Here is a 17,880-nt window from a genome sequence, read left to right as displayed (position 1 = left end):
CCTTCCAGTTTGTTCCCTCTTTACACTGCAGCACCAGTAGCTAGGAGATGGGAGTCAGAGAACCAGAGAAGGGGTTGGGAGGGACCTTGAAGGCCATCTAGTTCCAACCCCCCTGCCATGGGTTTCTGCCCCTGGCAGGGGGGTTGGAACTAAATGATCTTCAAGGCTTCATCCAACCTGGCCTTGAATACCTCCAGCACTGGGCAGACACTGAAAGTCCTCTTGATAAATCCAGAGGGACAACAAAGGTGACCAAAGCCACCATGACCTAGACATTGCTTTTTCCAAGCCCATTCCATCAGCATGAACCAAACCTGGTCCAGGGTCCTGGTAACCAAGCATCCAAAGGATATTGGGCTTTGTGGGGGTGTTTTGATTCCCATCAACCAGCTGGGAGCTCCCCCCTGGCCTTGCCCTGGCTGACAGATCAGCCCAAGCTCACTCACCACCAGTGTAGCTACCATAGGTGTGGGGATCTCCTGTGCACAGAGCAAGGAGCAAACCAGCAGGGCAGTGGCAAATAAAACTGATCCAATGTAGTGTGGTGGGGAGGGGGCAGACACCTGACTGACCCCCCGCAGGGGTAGTGTTCTACCAGACTGCTTCTCCCTGTGGACACCTTGCTGGGTGATGTGAGGGGACTCAGGGTCTGAACCCCCCAGGTCTCGAGCCACTGCTGTGAGGAGCTCAGGAAGTGCTCTGCAGTCCTTCATCCGAGCTCAGCACACGTCAGGAGGTGCAGGCTTCCTGGCCCTGAGCTCAGGGAGCAGCTCAGCAGTATTGCCATAGGTTGGGTAGCCAGCAACAGTGACCCAAAGGGATGGCACCTACCTAAAGAACATTCCAGAAACAGGCTCTACACACGTGCAGCATGGGAGAAGGAAACAGGCTCAAGGCCACAGAACCAGCACTGGGGAGTCCAATGACTAACTTGAAGCAAATACCTACATCCACCCTGGAGGGAAGCAAAGCTGCTCCTCGGGGCAGCTGAAATGCTTCCACCTGGCCAAAGCTGAACTCACTGCTTCTGTCACTCCTGACACCCTGGGTGGCAAAGTGCTGAATGAGGCCTGCTCAGGACCAGCCAGCAGCTTGCTTCTTGTGGTTCCAGCGCTTCCAAGGGTGTGGAGAGCAGAGAAGGTCACTGCTCTGGGAGGTGCAGAAAGTTCCTCTGGCTGGGGAAGCAGCACTGAACTGTGCCATGGTCAGGTTACAGCAGGACAGGGACAGGACTGGACAGAGCCACTCCTCAGGTGGTGCTGGGCTGTGGGAGCTTTGCAGCTCACCTCGGAAGGGACAAGAATAGCTCTTGGCTGTTGTCTTCAAGTGTAAGCTGCCTGTGAGAAGTCTTCACGTAGAAAAAGGTTTAAAAGTCCCCCCAGAAGCAGAAGGATGGTGATAAAAGAGGTGAGCTGCAGTACCTGGGGCTGGGGCAGTGCTGTGGCAGGGTGCCTGCAGGCAGGGAGATGAAATGAACCAGAGCCAAGCGCCTCTGGGTGCTGCTGGCAGAGGGCAGGGCTGCAGGCAGCAGCTCAGTCCACGATAAAGTGCACAAAGGAAACAGGGAAGGCTCCCTTCCGCCCGGGCTCGCCGTCCAGGTGCCCGATCTGAAACAGCCAGGGGGCACCAGGTTACCCTCTCAGTCTTGCAGCGGAGCAGAGCTTGGAAGGGACCTTGGACATCACCGACTCCAACCCCTGCCATGGGCAGGGACACCTCCCACCACCACAGCTTGCTCAAGGCCTCATCCAGCCTGGCCTTGAACACCTCCAGGGAGGGGGCAGCCACAACCTCCCTGGGCAACCTGTGCCAGTGTCTCCCCAGCCTCACTGCCCAGAATTTCTTCCTCATCTTCAGTCTCAATCTGCCTTCCTCTAGCTTCATGCCTAGCAATTTCCCGAGGCTTTATTTTAGCTGAGGAGACTCTGGGCAGTCAACAGTTGAGATTGTTCCCCAGTTCACACTTCTCAAGCCCAGCCAGGTGAAGGACAACACTAAGCTGTCTTCTGAGGCCACCACACAGCACCTGAGCTAGCAGCTGGTTCTGCAACTGCTGTGACCCCCCAAGAACTTCCTGACTCCCACAGACCATCTGTTGACCCTACCCATCAGACCTGGTTGGTCATTGCTTTTTCAGCTTCTTTCTTTTCTTTTAGTTGTCTTTGACAACTTCAGGGAAAGTTCTCTATAGCTCCATTTCTTTCTTCAATAAAAGACATTTCTGGAATCAGGTTTCCATGAGGTGAAACCTCTGTTATTGGGAAACCCAGCAGGGAAACCCAAGTCAGTGCCAGCCTTGAGGAGGGCAGATTGAGACTGGAGCTGAGGAAGAAATTCTTGCCAGTGAGGCTCGGGAGACACTGGCACAGGTTGCCCAGGGAGGCTGTGGATGCCTCCTCCCTGGAGGTGTTCAAGGCCAGGCTGGATGAGGCCTTGAGCAACCTGTGCTGGTGGGAGGTGTCCCTGCCCATGGCAGGGGGTTGGAGCTGGATGAGCTTTGAGGTCCCCTCCAACCCAACCCATTCCATGAACCTCAGGATTTCTCCTGCTCCTTTCCAAGGGTGCTGACAGCACATGGAGGAGACTCACCCACCACTCCTGGTCTTCCTCACCATCCACCACAATGATGTCCCCCTCTGAAAAGGTCAGCTCATCAGGGTTGTCTGCCACACAGTTGTAGATTGCTTTTACCCTCTTGGGTTTGGTTTTGGACTGCAATACAAACACAAGTCCATGTCAGTAACACAGCACAGAGGAGGCAGCAGAGACTTGGAGCTGATCTATAGAAGGCCCCAGAACTGCTTCCTCCTGTGACTCCTCATAGGGCAGAGCTCAGCTGCACCTCCTGTGCTGGCAGCTGCTGCTTCAGGCTGCATCTGGCAGCAGCCAAAGCCTTTTGCGACCACTGCACCACCACCATGGGCCAGGCCTCCCTCAGCCACATTCCATCTTGGCTCAGCCAAGCCTCTCCTCAGAGCCCTACACCTCTGCACCAAGGGGATTTGGTTCATCACAACGGGGGCAGCAAGATCAAGCAGCACAACAGGCAGAGAAAGGCCTCAGCCACAGGCATGGAACTGTGTTGGAGACCTCTGAGGGAATTAGGGGATGGTTTTGTTTTTTCATAGAATCACAGAATGGTTTGAGTTGGAGAAGGCTTCCAAGAGCATCCAGTCCAACATCAATCCAACCCCACCATGGCCACTGAACCATGGCCCAACTGCCATGGCACAGGGTTCTGGAACACCTCCAGGGCTGGGAACTCCACCACCTCCCTGGGCAGCCTGTGCCAGTCCCTGACCACTCTTGCATCAAAGAAACTTCTCCTCCTCTCCAACCTAACCCTCCCGTGGCACATTCCAGGTCATTTCCTCTCCTTCTGTCATCTGAGACTAGGGAGCAGAGCCCAACCCCCACCTGGCTGCAGCCTCCTCTCAGGAGCTGTAGAGAGCAATGAGGTCTCCCTCAGCCTCCTCTTCTCCACACCAAACACCCCCAGCTCCCTCAGCTGTTCCTCCCCAGCCCTCTTCTCCAAACCCTTCCCCAGCTCTGTTGCCCTTCTCTGGACCTGCTCCAGCTCCTCAATGTCCTCCTTGCAGTGAGGGCTCCAAACCTGAACCCAGCACTCAAGCTGTGGCCTCAGCAGTGCCCAGCACAGGGGCACAATCTCTGCCCTGCTCCTGCTGCCCACACCATTGCTGCTCCAGGCCAGGCTGCTGGTGCCCTTCTTGCCCACCTGGGCACACTGTTTCTGAGCCTTACCCAGCTTTAAGGAGTCAAAGCCTTCATTCTTGGACTGGTTTGGTCCCAGTAGGACACAAAGAATCTAAGCTCCTTGTCTTTGGGTTTTCTTGGTGTCTTTTTTGCTATCTAGTGAGAATCACACAGGAAGAGCAAGAAAAGCTAAGTTCTGCTCCATCCTTAGCAAAAGTCACCCAGGGATCTAACCCAGGGTGCAGGCTCTGTGTCTTCCCTGCTCTCACAGCTCCCCCAGACCAGGCCATGCTGTGGTATCAGCCCACAGTGTGGCTGGGAGCAGGTGGAGGAGTGACACAAACCCACCCCCAGGCTGCCTGCTTACGACTTGGGATTTCCTTGGCATGGGTGCTGGTGGCTGGATCTGTGCCAGAGGGTTGGCTGTGGAAGCAGGCTGTGGTACTGGGATGTCACAGGCTGAGGATGGCTCTGCTGCTGGGGAGTAGAAGAAGACAAGGTCAGTCCTGCTTCAAGAACAGGGGAGAGTCAGAACACAAACTGCAAACTACTGAATTGCTCTTGAAAGGACACAAAGCATTTCACAGCCTCTCAGTGGTTCTGAAGAACTGCACAGGACTCACCAAAAGTGCCCCAAAGAATCACAGAATCAACCAGGCTGGAAAAGACCTCAGAGATCATCAAGTCCAACCCATTACCTAACACCTCCTGACAACTAAACCATGGCTCCAAGTGCCACATCCAAGCTTGTTTTGAGCACCTCCACCACCTCCCTGGGCAGCACATCCCATGGCCAATGACTCTTTCTGAGAAGAACTGTCTCCTCACCTCCAGCCTAAAGTTTCCCCAGACCTTGCATGCTGCTGAAAGAGAGCCAAACCTGCAAAGCAGATCAGAGCAGACCCCAACATCTCATCTCCCACTCTGCTCACTGCAGACTCTGCTCTCAGAACCCTTCCTGCCTACTGAAGATCTTCACAAGAGTGGCTTAGGTTGGAAGGGACCTCACAGATCATCCAGATCTAACAGCTCCCACCAGCCCAGGTTGCTCAATGCCTCATCCAGCCTGGCCTTGAACCCTTCCAGGGATGGAGACTCCACCACCTCCCTGGGCAGCCTGTGCCAGTGCCTGAGAGCCTTTCCTGGGAAGAGATTGTTCCTGATATCCAACCTGAGCCTCCCTTGGGACAACCTGAGGCCATTTCCCCTTGCCCTGTCTCTCACACCTCAGCCATTCTGTGGTTCTTTTTCACTATATGCCCCTCACTCCCAGTCCCATAACTCTGTCCTTGCAGAAGAGCTTCAGGCACCAGGGCCTGCAGCACCAAGAGGAGGAACAGGGCTGTTGGTACTGCCTGTACTGAGCCACTGAGGTAGATCAGAGCCCAGCCTGTCCCCCAGGCTGCTGTGATGACAGCTTCATGACAACCAATTGATCTCCAAACCACACTTACCAGTTTGCTGCAGAGCCCCAAGTCCTCTGGACTGCCCTTTGGTGCTTAAGGCTGATGACTTCTCAGGCCTGTGCAGAAAGTTAAGAGAAGCATTTAAGAACCAAAGTAGAACCTGAACCACAACCAGACAAAGCCTCTCCCAGGTGATGCTCAGGCTGTGGCCACCTCTTCAGCACATCCTGGGGCCAGCTCTTTTGCTTTGCTCATGCATTTTTGCTGACCCTCACTGTAAGCTGCACTTGGTGGCCAAAGTGAGGCAGTAAGAGGACACAGGGTCAGCAGCTTGGGCAGAGCAGAGCCATGCAACCTCCACCCCCCAGCTGCCTTGACTCTCCCTGGCATCTGCTTGCCTCAGTGCCTGCCTTCTGCCCCTTGCCATGCTCCAGCAGACAGCCCTGGCAGCAGTGGCCATGCTGCAGAGGTGATTTGGGTGCTCTCCACCACAGAGCTGAGCAGCTCTGGATAACTGAAGCAGATGAAACAGCAAAAGGACAGCAGTTACCCAGCAAGAGGCTTCCTTTGAGGTACTCTGCTAGGAGGCTGTGGGGGCAGTGGTGGTGGTGCTGGCTTGCTCTGTGCAGCAGCTGGAGGCTGCTTGGACTGCTGGTTCAAGGCTTCTATAATGCTGGCTGTCTTTGCCACTGGAGGTGGTGGTGCTGCAGAAAGCACATCTGGAGGAGAGAGGCAGAGAGGGAACAGCAATCACATTTCTGTTGACCCTTCCCAGCCACCTGCCTGGAGCTGTTCCTGAGGGATTCACTCTGGGTTGTCCTGCTCTAGCAGAGGGCTTGGACTGGATGATCTCCAGAGGTCCCTTCCAACCCCTCCATGCTGTGAGATTGTGTTTCTTGGGTCCTTATCTCAGGGTCTCCTGTTAGAGGATTCACCCCCACTCCAGCTGAGTGTTTTGTTCCATGCAATCAGAAAGCAACCCTTGTCTTGGGAGGAAGACCTCTTTGGGAAGAGCTTCACCTCCTGCTTCAGCTAGGCAAGGTGAGAGAGAGATCTAAAGCACCTCACTTCCATCCAGCACCAGCAAAGCAAAGACTTACCAAAGTCAGTCACAGCCTCTACAAGGGTAGCCCAGAACACATTTAATGAAGGGCTGACATTGCTCCATCAGGGCCTTCAGCCTGTGTGATGCAAAAAAGAACCAATGGAGCAGCATCTGGGAGCTTTTCTGCAGGGGAAGCCATTTGCTGGAATGCTCTCAGCTGCCTCACTCTATGCTGGCTTCAGCAATCAATCCAAACTGCCAAATGAGTTAAAAGAATGAAAGCTGCTGAACTGCTGAAACCACCACAGCAGCAGCTGTGCATGATAGAGTCACAGACTGGTTTGGGTTGGAAAAGCTCTCTAGGATCAGCAAGTCCAATCATCTAGCTAAAACCTACATGGTCTACAACATCAAGCACAAGGTGGAGACCTGGCCTCAGGCCTACAGGTAGCACTCAGCCCTACAACCAGTGAGAAATGCAGCACTGGAACCAGAGATACATCCACTGAAAACTTGAGATATATCCATTGGAACCCAAGAGACATCCACTGAAAACTTGAGATATATCCATTGGACCCAGGGATACATCCTTTGACACTAGGGAGAGATCCATTGACACCAGAGATATATCCACTGGAACCCCAGATATATCCACTGGAACCCCAGATATATCCACTGAAAGCTTGAGATAAATCCACTGCCCCAGGGACAGTGGCCTGGCCCCAGGGACCCCTCCACTCTGTAGCTGGTGAGGAGCTGTTGATCTCAAGCAGCAGCTGTGTGTGCTGCTGGCCCTGCACTGCAGCATGCAGCCCTGGCTGGAGCCCCAGAGGAGAAGGTTCACACAGGGTTAACTGGATGGCAATGGCAGCCCCAAGCAGCAGCAGCAGCAGCAACAGCAGCAGAGAAGCTGTGGAGATGGAAAGAAGCAAGGGCAGGAGCAGGAGCAGGGCAGGGGAGGAACATACTTGTCGAGGTGACCCGCAGGGGCGGCACGGGGGCATGGATTGCTGGTGGGTCTGATGAGGACCTCTGCCTGCTTACACTCTCCACTCCTAAAGAATTTGTCTTCCACACTGCATTAGATGAAGAAATTGTCTGAATACCACTGCCAAGAACTGAAGGCTGAACTAAAAAGAGAGGAAAATACTGCATTAGTGCTTACCCTCAGCACCCACTGCCAGGCTCACAGCCCTGCAGCTGGGGCACTCTGCTCAGCCCCTGCACCCTGCTGGATGCCACAGCACAGCCTGGAGTCCCACCTGACACCCAGCTCTGGCTCAAGCCTTACTCCATGCTCCCTGCAGGCAGCAGGGCATCCTCCACTAGAGCAGATTGCCCAGAGCCCTGTCCAGCCTCACCTTCAGTATCTCCAGGGATGGGACCTCAATCACCTCCACACTTCAGAAAGCCTCCTCCCTACTCAGTACATGAGCATCAGAGTAAGAAAAGATGCCACAGAGTAAGGAGTGAGTAAATATTAAGTTGCAGGCAGAAGCATAAAAGGCTGAGAAGCCCTGGGGACAAGCCTGGAGCTAAGAGGGTAAGGGAGCAGCGACAGACCATACGCATCACACCACCAGCAGCAACCAGCATGCTGAGGGCACTGACACCACTGCAGACTTAACTCAGGACATCAAAGAAGAGCATGAGACACAGAAGCTAAGACTCTGGGCCAGGCAGCCTGCCTGGCAGGACTTGCACTACAGCAGTGCCAAGGAGGCTGGGCTGGGGGTGGCATTAAAATGACCCTTTGGGAAGTGTCACTTCCTGAAGGGCACACAGGGGGCAAGACAGGGGGGCAGCAGTAAGAGACCAGCAAAGGGTAGGGAAGTCCTTTAGCAGCCCAGCTGCACTGCTCAGGCAGAGCTAGAGGCCAGCAGCCAGGTGAGGGAACCTCCCTGGGGGGGCAAACATTTCTCCCCAGCAAGCAAACAAGTGCCTAGACATGAAGTTCAGACTGCACAAGTGCTAGATGGAGAGAATCCCACCTGGGCTGCTGAACTTCCTCCAATCTCCTGCTGCCCCTTTCTCAGGCTCTTCTGTGGGCAGTTTTTCTGCCCTCAGAACAAGGTATTTCACCCCAACTTTTCTGCTGCAGCTATTCCTGTGAGTCCAGTGTGAGACATGTCATGTGACACAGATGTTCCATTTGGTGTCTAGAGCCTGGCACCCTGACCCCTGGCAGAAGCCCCTGATGTATGCCTGAGCCATTCCCCACTCGTGTCTCCTCTTCTGGAGCCTGAGTTTTACAGCAGCAGAGGAAATCCTTCTGGACTGGAGCCTTCCACCAATGCAGCAGCCCTAAAACTGCTGGCCTCAGGAAGCACACAGATGAGGTACAGCACACAGAGGAGCTGCAGAGGTTTGTTTCTGCTTCATGTGAGCCCAAACAGCTCAGGTATGAAGAGAATAACAAAGCTCCCAACCCTCTGGAACCAGGATGAGTTGTGGTTGTTTGCCATGGTCCTGCTGTTCAGGGCACAACCACCAACTGGCAGCTCCATGCCAGCTCCCAGGGCTCTCAAACCATCCAGATCTCCACAGCAGGACACTTAGGCTTCTATTTCAACAACCCTGAAGCAAGACTTCCTGAGAAGACTTTGCCAGGTCAAAGCTCTCCACTTCTGCAGCTACTCTCCATTCTCCCAGGTCATTGAATGGGTTGGGTTGGAAGGGACCTTGAAGGGGGCCCATGGCAGGGGGGCTGGAACCAGGATGACCTTCAAGACCCCTTCCAGCTCAAGGTCTCATCCAGCCTGGCCCTGAACACCTCCAAGGAGGGGACACCCACAGCCTTCCTGGGCAACCTGTTCCAGTGCTCCAAGTCTTAAATAGTTCCCCACAGCAGCCAAATGCTCCTCCAATAGGAAAACCACAACTGCTGGACTTCATTGGCTGCAGCCTTCCTTTTAATGAAGTCTTTAACTCTCCTGAGGTGACCTGGGCAAACCTTGCTGTATGTGCTCTTGCACCCTGAAAATCAACCTCAGCCCAGCCTGGGCAGTTTTCTCCCAGATCATTCCAGCAGTCCATGAACTGTTCCAGGCCTTACCTGTGCAAAGTCACTGCAAAAGAAAAACCTCTCCCAAAGCAGCAATACCAGAACCTGTTCCTCTCCCATTGCTCCACCACAGCCTGGTGCTTGCTGCTGGCTGTACCTTTGCAAATGTTCCTTGGAGGTAGAGGAGGAGCAGTGCTTGTGACAGGCACTGCAGGCTGGCTGGGGGCAGGGCTGCCACTGAGGATAGCTCCATAGGTTTCATTCTGCAGCAGGCTTGGCAGGAAGCCTCTCTGCTTGTCCTTGGCCATGCTGGCTGCATCCCTTGCCAAGGAGGCTGTGCTGGGCTGCAGCTGGTTGGCTCCAAGCTGGTAGAAGCTGACAGGTCTGTCTTCCCGGCGGTTGGGGCTGGGCTGCTTAAAGACAGGAACAGAAGGACTCCCTGATGCCACTGCACTTGTACCCAGCTCAGAGAATCACAGAATGTGAGGGGTGGAAGGGACCCCCAGAGCTCATCCAGTCCCACCCCCTGCCAGAGCAGGGCACCCAGGGCAGGGCACACAGAACACATCCAGGTGGGGCTGGAAAGTCTCCAGAGAAGGAGACAACCTCTCTGGGCAGCCTGCTCCAGAGCTCAGCAGCCTCACACCAGAGAAGTTTCTCCTCATGCTGAGGTGGAACCTCCTGGGTTCCAGTCTGTGTCCACTGCCTCTTGTCCTGTCACAGAACCTGGCCCCTTCTCCTTGTCCCAAACCTCTCCAGATTACCCAGCCCCAGGGCTCTCAGCCTTTCCCCATGACACAGATGTCCCAGGCCCTTCAGCATCCTCATAGCTTCTGCTGGACTCTCTCCAGTAGTTCTCTGTCCCTCTTGAACTGGGGAACCCAGAACTGGACACAATGCTCCAGATCTGGTCTCACCAGGGCATAGAAGGGGGAAAGAAAAACCTCCCTGATTCAGGAGTTCACAGAAATTCAAAAAGAAAAGGCTTCTAAAATGCATTTTTGTTGCTTTTAAAACCAATCTAACCTCTGTTGCACCTTCTTCAAGAGAAGCTAACTGCACATGAACAGAAAGGAAGTGACATGGGAATTGTATCTCAAAAAATTCCCATGTCCTCCTGCAGGATGCTCACACAGTTCCCACAGCTCCCACTGGCACAGGCTGCCCAGGGAGGTGGTGGAAGCCTCATCCCTGGAGGTTTTTAAGACCAGGCTGGATGTGGCTGTAAGCAACTTGCTCTGGTGCGAGGTGTCCCTGCCCATGGCAGGGGGGTTGGAACTGGATGAGCCTTGAGATCCCTTCCAACCCTGACAATTCTGTGACTCTATCATTCTCTGTCTGTATCCTTACAGACATTGACTGTGCTCCAGTGGCTGATCCATGGAGATCTTCAGCCTGGATGAAGCCAAGTGTCCCTGCAGCACACCACCAGATAGCAGTTGAGGCTCCTTAGCCTCCTGATCTGAAGTTGAGCAGTGGCAGGTCCCAAACAGATGGCCCTGATCTCAAAGGCTGGGCACAACTGCATCCAAGGAGCTCAGCCTGCAACAAATGGGGAGCTTCTCAGGAACTCCTTTCAGCTCCCTGCTATCACTGGACAAGTTGGGGAGGCTATTTCAGCTGGCAGCTGGGATGGAGCACAGCTCAGCCCATGCACATTATCAGCTGAGCTTTAATCAGAGCTCTCTGAGGTTGGGAGGAAGTCTTCTGCTTGCTGTGCACACTTAGCTTTACCTACTCCTCCCCTGGGGCAACTTGAGGCCATTTCATAGATTGGGTTGGAAGGGACCTTACAAACCATCTAGTTCAAAGCCCCCCTTCCCACAGCCTCCCTGGGCAGCCTGTGCCAGAGTCTCACCACCCTGGGACTGAAGAACTTCTTCCTCAGCTCCGCTCTAACCCTGCTCTGCCTCAGCTTCAAACCATTCCCTCTTGGCCTGTCTCAGACACCCTCAGGAGAAGTCTCTCTGCAGCCTTCCTGCAGGATCCCTTCAGGTTCTGGCAGGCAGCTCTAAGGTCCCCCTGGAGCCTTCTCCTCTGCAGGCTGCACACCCCCAGCTCCCTCAGCCTGTGCTCACAGCAGAGCTGCTCCAGCCCTTGGATCATCTTTGTGGCCTGCTTTGGACTCCCTCCAGCAGCTCTGTGTCCTTCTCCTGCTGGGAACTCCAGAGCTGGAGGCAGGATTGGAGGTGAGGTCTGAGCAGAGCAGAGCCCAGGGGCAGAATCCCCTCTCCTGCCCTGCTGCCCACACTGCTCTGGCTGCAGCCCAGCACACAGCTGCCTGCTGGGCTGCAGGAGGGCACTGCTGGCTCCCAGGGAGCTGCTCAGCACCCAACACCCCCAAGGATCTAAAACCAACAACAGACTGGCACCAACCTGCAGCTTCTCATCCACATCATCATCACTTTCATCCAGGTCTTCATGGAGTAACCTCCACTCATATTCCACATGAACATGAGAATTAAATCTTCCAGAGAGTGCCTGAGTGAGCTGAGGAAAAGAAGATGACTGCTGGCACCTCTGTCCTGGCCTTGCTCTAAACCAGCATGGTTAAAACACCACCAGAAGGGACCTTGGTCTCTAACTGCAACAAGAACTTTCATTTTGAAAACCAAGTCTCAGCAATCTGGGAAGTTACTGCTCTGGGTTGAAGTTCAGAGATTTAAGGTCTGTGACCAAATACAACAGAAGCAAAGAGATTTTCATTGACCACTGCAGCCTTATTCCACCTTCTGGCAGTAAGCATCACACCCTTGGGGCTTGGTTTAGAAACTTCAGGTCAAACCAAGTGCAGTGATGGGGAACAAGGAGCCCTGACCCCACCAGTCTGTTTTTCTTGCTTACTAAAAGTAGTGATGGTGCCAACATCTCTTCAAAGAATCACATCATGGCTTGTCTTTGGATGGACTTTTAAAGATCATCTGGTCCCACTCCTCCCCAGCCTTCTTCTCCATACCCTTCCCCAGCTCTGTTGCCCTTCTCTGGACCTGCTCCAGCTCCTCAATGTCCTTCTTGGAGTGAGGAGCCCAGAACTGAACCCAGCACTCAAGCTGTGGCCTCCCCAGTGCTGATCCAGGGGCACAATCCCTGCCCTGCTCCTGCTGCCCACACTATGGCTGACCCAGGCCAGGCTGCTGGTGCCCTTCTTGGCCCCCTGGGCACTCCCTGGCTCATCTTTAGCTGCTGTCTATCAACACCCCAAGGTCTTTCTCTGCTGGCCAGTTTCCAGCCACTCTTCCCCAAGCCTGGAGCCTCCCCCACCCTTCCCAGCCCCCCCCCCCTCCCCAGTCCTTCCCCTCCCTCCCCAACCTCCCCACACTCACCAACTCTTCACAGTGAGTGTGCTTTAAACGTTTAGCTATGTCCAGTGGTGTCTCTCCTGATTCATTGGCTACAGCAACAGCAAGAAAAGGAAGTTATGATGATAGGCATCACCATGGGCATGGCCAGGACTAAAGATAAAGCCAAGTCTGCAGGTACAGAGTGGGGTACCAGACCAACACACTGCAAAACTCATCTCTTTCCTCATGCCCACCCTCTGCACATGCCCAGCAGCAGCATCTCTGCATGGCAGACACATGGCGTGACAGCCATGGGATGGCAGTATGGAACTGGCAACAAGGTACCAGCTAAAACCCTTGGTACAGACTCATCCCAACCTGCCTAAGAAACATGTGGGAGGTGTAAGCCAGTGGCAAACTGAAACCAAGCAGTGAACAGTGGTTGGATTTTACACTGAAGGTTATCTGGACAGCAGTGTGCCAAGCAAGAGAGGAGAAGGTGCAGCTCTTGCAGCTGTTCAGCTGCAGCAGTGCCAAGCATGGCACTGCAGCCCACATCAGCCTCCTACCTATTTCAATGGAAGCCTTCCCTCTGAGCAGCAGCTTGAGGCACTCCACGTTGTCAGTCAGGCAGCAGTAGTGCAGGGCTGTGCTGCCCTTGCACGTCTGCTTGTCGAGGTTGCCACTGGTGCAGCACAAGGAGGAAGGGAAAAGGCTGATTAAACTCAGCCGCCTTCCCTCTGCCAACCAACCAACCCACCCTGCTCAGGACAAGGCCTTCAGAATCAGCTTTAGTGTTTGTATGCACAGAATGGGTTGGAAGGGACCTCAAAGACCATTGTCCAGCCATGGGCAGGGACACCTCCCACCAGCCCACATTGCTCCAGGCCTCATCCAGCCTGGCACTGAGCACCCCCAGGGAAGGGACATCCACAGCCTCCCTGGGCAACCTGTTCCAGCATCTCCCCACCCTCACTCTCAAGAATTTCTTCCTCATCTCCAGTCTCACTCTCCCCTCTCCCAGCTCAAAGCCATTGTTCCTCCTCCTGGCACTCACAGCCCTTGTCACAAGTCCCTCCCCAGCACTCCTGGAGCCCTCCAGGTACTGGCAGGCTGCTCTAAGGTTTCCTAGGAGCCTTCTCTTCTCTATCCAAGTGTTTCTACCAAATCATTTTTCCTTTAGTACTTGTATTACTTGACATAAAAGCATTATTATTATTATTATTACTACTACTGCTATTATTATTACTACTACTATTATTAGTTGTCTTCTTATTGTTATTGCTGTTGCTATTTATTTTATTACTATAGGTTATTAACATAGCAGCATATTCATTATGAATACATGTGATTATTATTACATTAGTATTATTATCATTGTTATCATTATTTTTCCTCTAATCATCATTATCATGACTTATTAATCCATCTCTCCATTTTTCTAGGCACTCACCTGTTCTGCACTAAGAAGTCAACTATGTGGAGGGAGGTTCTATCGACTGACCTGACAGCAAGGTGCAGAGCTGTCTCATCCTGCTCCTAAGAGGAACAGAAATAGAACAGATTTGGTTTTTCTCCTCAGCTACAGAGAAGGAGACATTTTGCTAAGTCCTCAATGAGATCAACTAAAAGATTTCCTTTCCAGGTGCTCAGACATGCCACCAGCAAAACAGCTCTTGTGCCAAGGGAAGACTTTCATTGCCTCCCCTTTGTGCCTTTAAAGCACAGCTGCTTAGACACTAACAGCCTGAATGACCTCATGGTTAGTTGCATCTAAAATATCACAGAATGGGTTGGGTTGGAAGGGATCTCTAGAGGTCATCTTCTCCAACCCTTCTGCAGTCAGCAGGATCCTGGATCAGGTTGCCCAAGGGCCCACCAAGCCTGACCTTGAATACCTCCAAGGATGACTTCAGGAGCAAGCAAGGAGATTTTCAGTTTTAAATCTTCATGCACTGTGTTGGGAGGGACCTCTACAGCTCACCCAGCCCAGCCCCCCTGCAGTCAGCAGGGACATCCCCAGCAAGAGCAGGCTGCTCAGAGCCCCACCAAGTTTGACCTTGAGTGGCTCCAGGGATAAGGCCTCCAACCCCATCACTGTGCAGTGTTCCACCACCCTCCTTGTGAAGAGTTCCTCCTGGAGGTGTCCACCCTCAGTGCCCCTGCTCCAGTTTTATATCACAGCTTCAGATGAAACCCTTCAACATCTCCTTTGGCTACTGTCAAATGCCACCACTAAAGGGCAGGTGCTCAGAGCAGTGCTGAGAGCACACTGCACTGCCCCCCACAGCAGTGACATCACTTACGTGGCCGTTGGCCAGTGGAATCTTCTCTGTGAGGTCCACCCCATCAGCATAGACTTGGACTAGGCCCAGGATGTCTCTTGCCTTGACTGCTTCACACAGGGCATGCAGCTTAGCTGCATTGTCAGGGTGCTTCTTCCTTGCATACTTCCTCTCAATGTACTTGGCAGTGATGTAATCTTTCCTGGCATTCCTGGAAGAGAACAGGATTCACACCTGGCAATGTCCACCCCATATGTGCAAGTCTTCTGAAATACAACTGGCCAAGACAATCTCTCATTCATCACAGAGTCACAGAACTGGCAGGGCTGGAAGGGACCTCGAGGCTCATCCAGTTCCAACCCCCTGCCATGGACAGGGACACTTCACACCACAGCAGGTTGCTTACAGCCACATCCAGCCTGGCTGCAAAAACCTCCAGGGATGAGGCTTCCACCACCTCCCTGGGCAACCTGTGCCAGTCTCTCACCACCCTCATGGGGAAGAATTTCCTCCTGACATCCAATCTGAATCTCCCCACTTCCAGTTTTGCTCCACCCCCAGTCCTATCATTACTGACACCCTAAAAAGTCCCTCCCCAGCTTTCCTGTAGCCCCCTTCAGATACTGGAAGGATTTTCCTCTCCAGACTGCACAACCCCAGCTCCCTCAGTCTGCCCTCATAGCAGAGCAGCTCCAGCCCTCTGCTCCTCCTCGTGGCCCTTCCCTGGACACCTTCCAGCACCCCCAGATCCTTCTTGTAACAGGGGCTCCAGAACTGGATGCATTGTTCTGTTTGAATATGCACACCTTGGATTTCCAGCATGGAATGCAGCCACAGAAGCTGATTCCAGTAGCCAACATGAAGACTAACCAGGAATTTCCCTTCTGAACCCTGCTGGGAAGCTGAGATGGAGGCTGCCCAGAAGATAGATTAAAGCCTCCTGTTGCTGGTTTGCTAAGAGCAGCCTTGCAGCTCCATGTTTGCCTGACCTGCATCCTGCACCTGCTGGCTCTTAAGGAAGGCACAGACAGATGAACTTCAATGAAGCAGACATGCAAAGCTTCAGGGAAAAGCCTTCCTCCTTGGCATTCCAGATCCTCTGTGGCCTGCTGGGGCAAGACCCAAGGGCCCCAGCCATCAGCAGTGTGCAACTGCAAGCCTGCCTCTTCCAGCAGGAGTGGCTCTGTACTTACATATCACTGCTGGGACTGGGTTTGACCATCTCATCAGCTGGCAGGCAGAACTCCATGATCTCATTGAACCCAGCATTCCCAATGTTCTTTGCAAGCTGTCAACAAAACCCAACATCCCCAGCTCAGTGAACGTGTTCAGCTATTGGCCATGCTCAAATCAGTGACAGGACACAGGAGAAGGGGACTGAGTCTCTGGCTCCTGGCTCTGCTGTGGTGGCAGTGCCCATCAGCTGAGGAGGGACCTTGCTGGAGGGCAGCTCTCAGCTGGGGCTCTACAGAGGAGCAGGAAACTGCAGAATAATCCATCAGGACACCAGAGCCAACAATAAATGCAAATAGCTTTGTGCTGGCTAAGGGCTGGCACAGAGCAGCTGCTGCTGGCATGTGGCAATTCTTTGTGTATCAAAGCTGGATTGGTTTTCTTCCTTTGAGGATTAAAGTTAACTTCTAGAATAATGCTGAATAAGGAATGGAGAAACTCTTTGGGAAATCCTTCAGTTTTTAATCTGAGAGGGAGGCTTAGGTGGCAAGCAGCTGTGCTCTTTAAAAAGCAACCAAGGGAAGAAGGACCTGGAAATGCAAAAAATACAAATCATAGAATCCTGGAATGGCTCAGGGTGGAAGGGACCTCATAGCTCCTCTGCTCCAACCTCCCCAGCATGCCCAGGGACACCTCTCAGCTGTTCAAGGCCTCATCCAGCCTGGCCTTCAGCACCCCCAGGCAGGAGGCAGCCACAGCCTCCCTGGGCAGCCTGTGCCAGAGTCTCACCACCCTGGGACTGAAGAACTTCTTCCTCAGCTCCACTCTAACCCTGCTCTGCCTCAGCTTCAAACCATTCCCCCTTGGCCTGTCTCAGACACCCTCAGCAAAAGTCTTTCTGCAGCCTTCCTGCAGGATCCCTTCAGGTCCTGGCAGGCAGCTCTAAGGTGTCCCCGGAGCCTTCTCCTCTGCAGGCTGCACACCCCCAGCTCCCTCAGCCTGTGCTCACAGCAGAGCTGCTCCAGCCCTTGGCTCATCTTTGTGGCCTCCTCTGGCCTCTCTCCAGCAGCTCTGTGTCCTTCTCCTGCTGGGCACACCAGAGCTGGAGGCAGGATTGGAGGTGAGGTCTGAGCAGAGCAGAGCCCAGGGGCAGAATCCCCTCTCCTGCCCTGCTGCCCACACTCCTCTGGCTGCAGCCCAGCACACAGCTGCCTGCTGGGCTGCAGGAGGGCACTGCTGACTCTGCAGCCAGCCTGGATTTGTGCCTGGGGTTGGTCCAGCTGCAGGACCTTGCCCTGTGACTTGTTGAACCTCATGCAGTTGTCCCGTGCACACCTCTCAAGCCTGTCAAGATCCTTCTGGATGCCATCCCTGCCCCCAAGTGATTCCAGCACACAGCTTGGTGCCATCAGCAAACCAACTGAGGGTGCCTCTGACCACTGGACCCAGGACAGACCCCTGAGGAGCTCCACTTGTCACTGGTCTCCCCCTGGACATGGAGCCAATGATCACAACCCTTGGAGTGTGCCCATCCAGCCAGTTCCTTATCCACCCCATGGTCCATCCATCAATCCATATCATGAAGCCTCTACTAATGTGAATGCTCAGACCAGGCAAAGTCTGCAGTGAGACTCTGGCTTCAACTGCAGGAATGAAGCTTCTTTAAACTGTGTTTTTGCAGAGGCAACTTTCAGGGCTGGCACAAAATGTCACCACAGGCACAAAGCCACCCCTGGCAGTTATCTGCTGGCATTAAAGGTAATAAAAGCAACTTGATTACCAAAAGTTCAGATGTTCCCAGCACATCTAATGTAAGTGACTGCATCCTGGAATAGTGAACGCCAAGCTCCCTATGGATTCCTGAGCATTCAATGCAAGTTAGGATTCCCAGATTGGTTGAAAGCCAGGTAGGATCTGAAAGAGAAAACACCCACAGCATCAACAGCCACTCTGGGAAGTGCAGCAGCCAGAG

The 17,880-nt window shown here is 53.6% G+C and overlaps 1 protein-coding gene across 1 annotated transcript in view; it reads right to left on the bottom strand.

Annotated features, from left to right (window-relative positions):
- Positions 1-1,532: 1,532 nt before the first annotated feature.
- The window catches only part of ASAP2 (ArfGAP with SH3 domain, ankyrin repeat and PH domain 2), a 69,488-nt gene continuing 53,140 nt past the window's right edge, over positions 1,533-17,880 (bottom strand). Inside the window, exons 15-27 of the mRNA XM_054383391.1 lie at positions 17,689-17,822; positions 15,929-16,023; positions 14,757-14,946; positions 13,904-13,989; positions 13,020-13,135; positions 12,493-12,560; positions 11,546-11,659; positions 9,327-9,579; positions 7,134-7,283; positions 5,671-5,839; positions 4,082-4,220; positions 2,590-2,712; positions 1,533-1,607 (exon numbers count right to left, since the gene is read on the bottom strand). Coding sequence (XP_054239366.1) covers positions 1,533-1,607; positions 2,590-2,712; positions 4,082-4,220; positions 5,671-5,839; positions 7,134-7,283; positions 9,327-9,579; positions 11,546-11,659; positions 12,493-12,560; positions 13,020-13,135; positions 13,904-13,989; positions 14,757-14,946; positions 15,929-16,023; positions 17,689-17,822 — 1,712 coding nt within the window. The remainder of the gene's footprint in view (positions 1,608-2,589; positions 2,713-4,081; positions 4,221-5,670; positions 5,840-7,133; positions 7,284-9,326; positions 9,580-11,545; positions 11,660-12,492; positions 12,561-13,019; positions 13,136-13,903; positions 13,990-14,756; positions 14,947-15,928; positions 16,024-17,688; positions 17,823-17,880) is intronic.

Source organism: Indicator indicator, chromosome 9 (assembly GCF_027791375.1).
Source record: "Indicator indicator isolate 239-I01 chromosome 9, UM_Iind_1.1, whole genome shotgun sequence".
Taxonomy (NCBI): domain Eukaryota; kingdom Metazoa; phylum Chordata; class Aves; order Piciformes; family Indicatoridae; genus Indicator; species Indicator indicator.
This window is presented reverse-complemented; position numbering and strand designations above follow the sequence as displayed.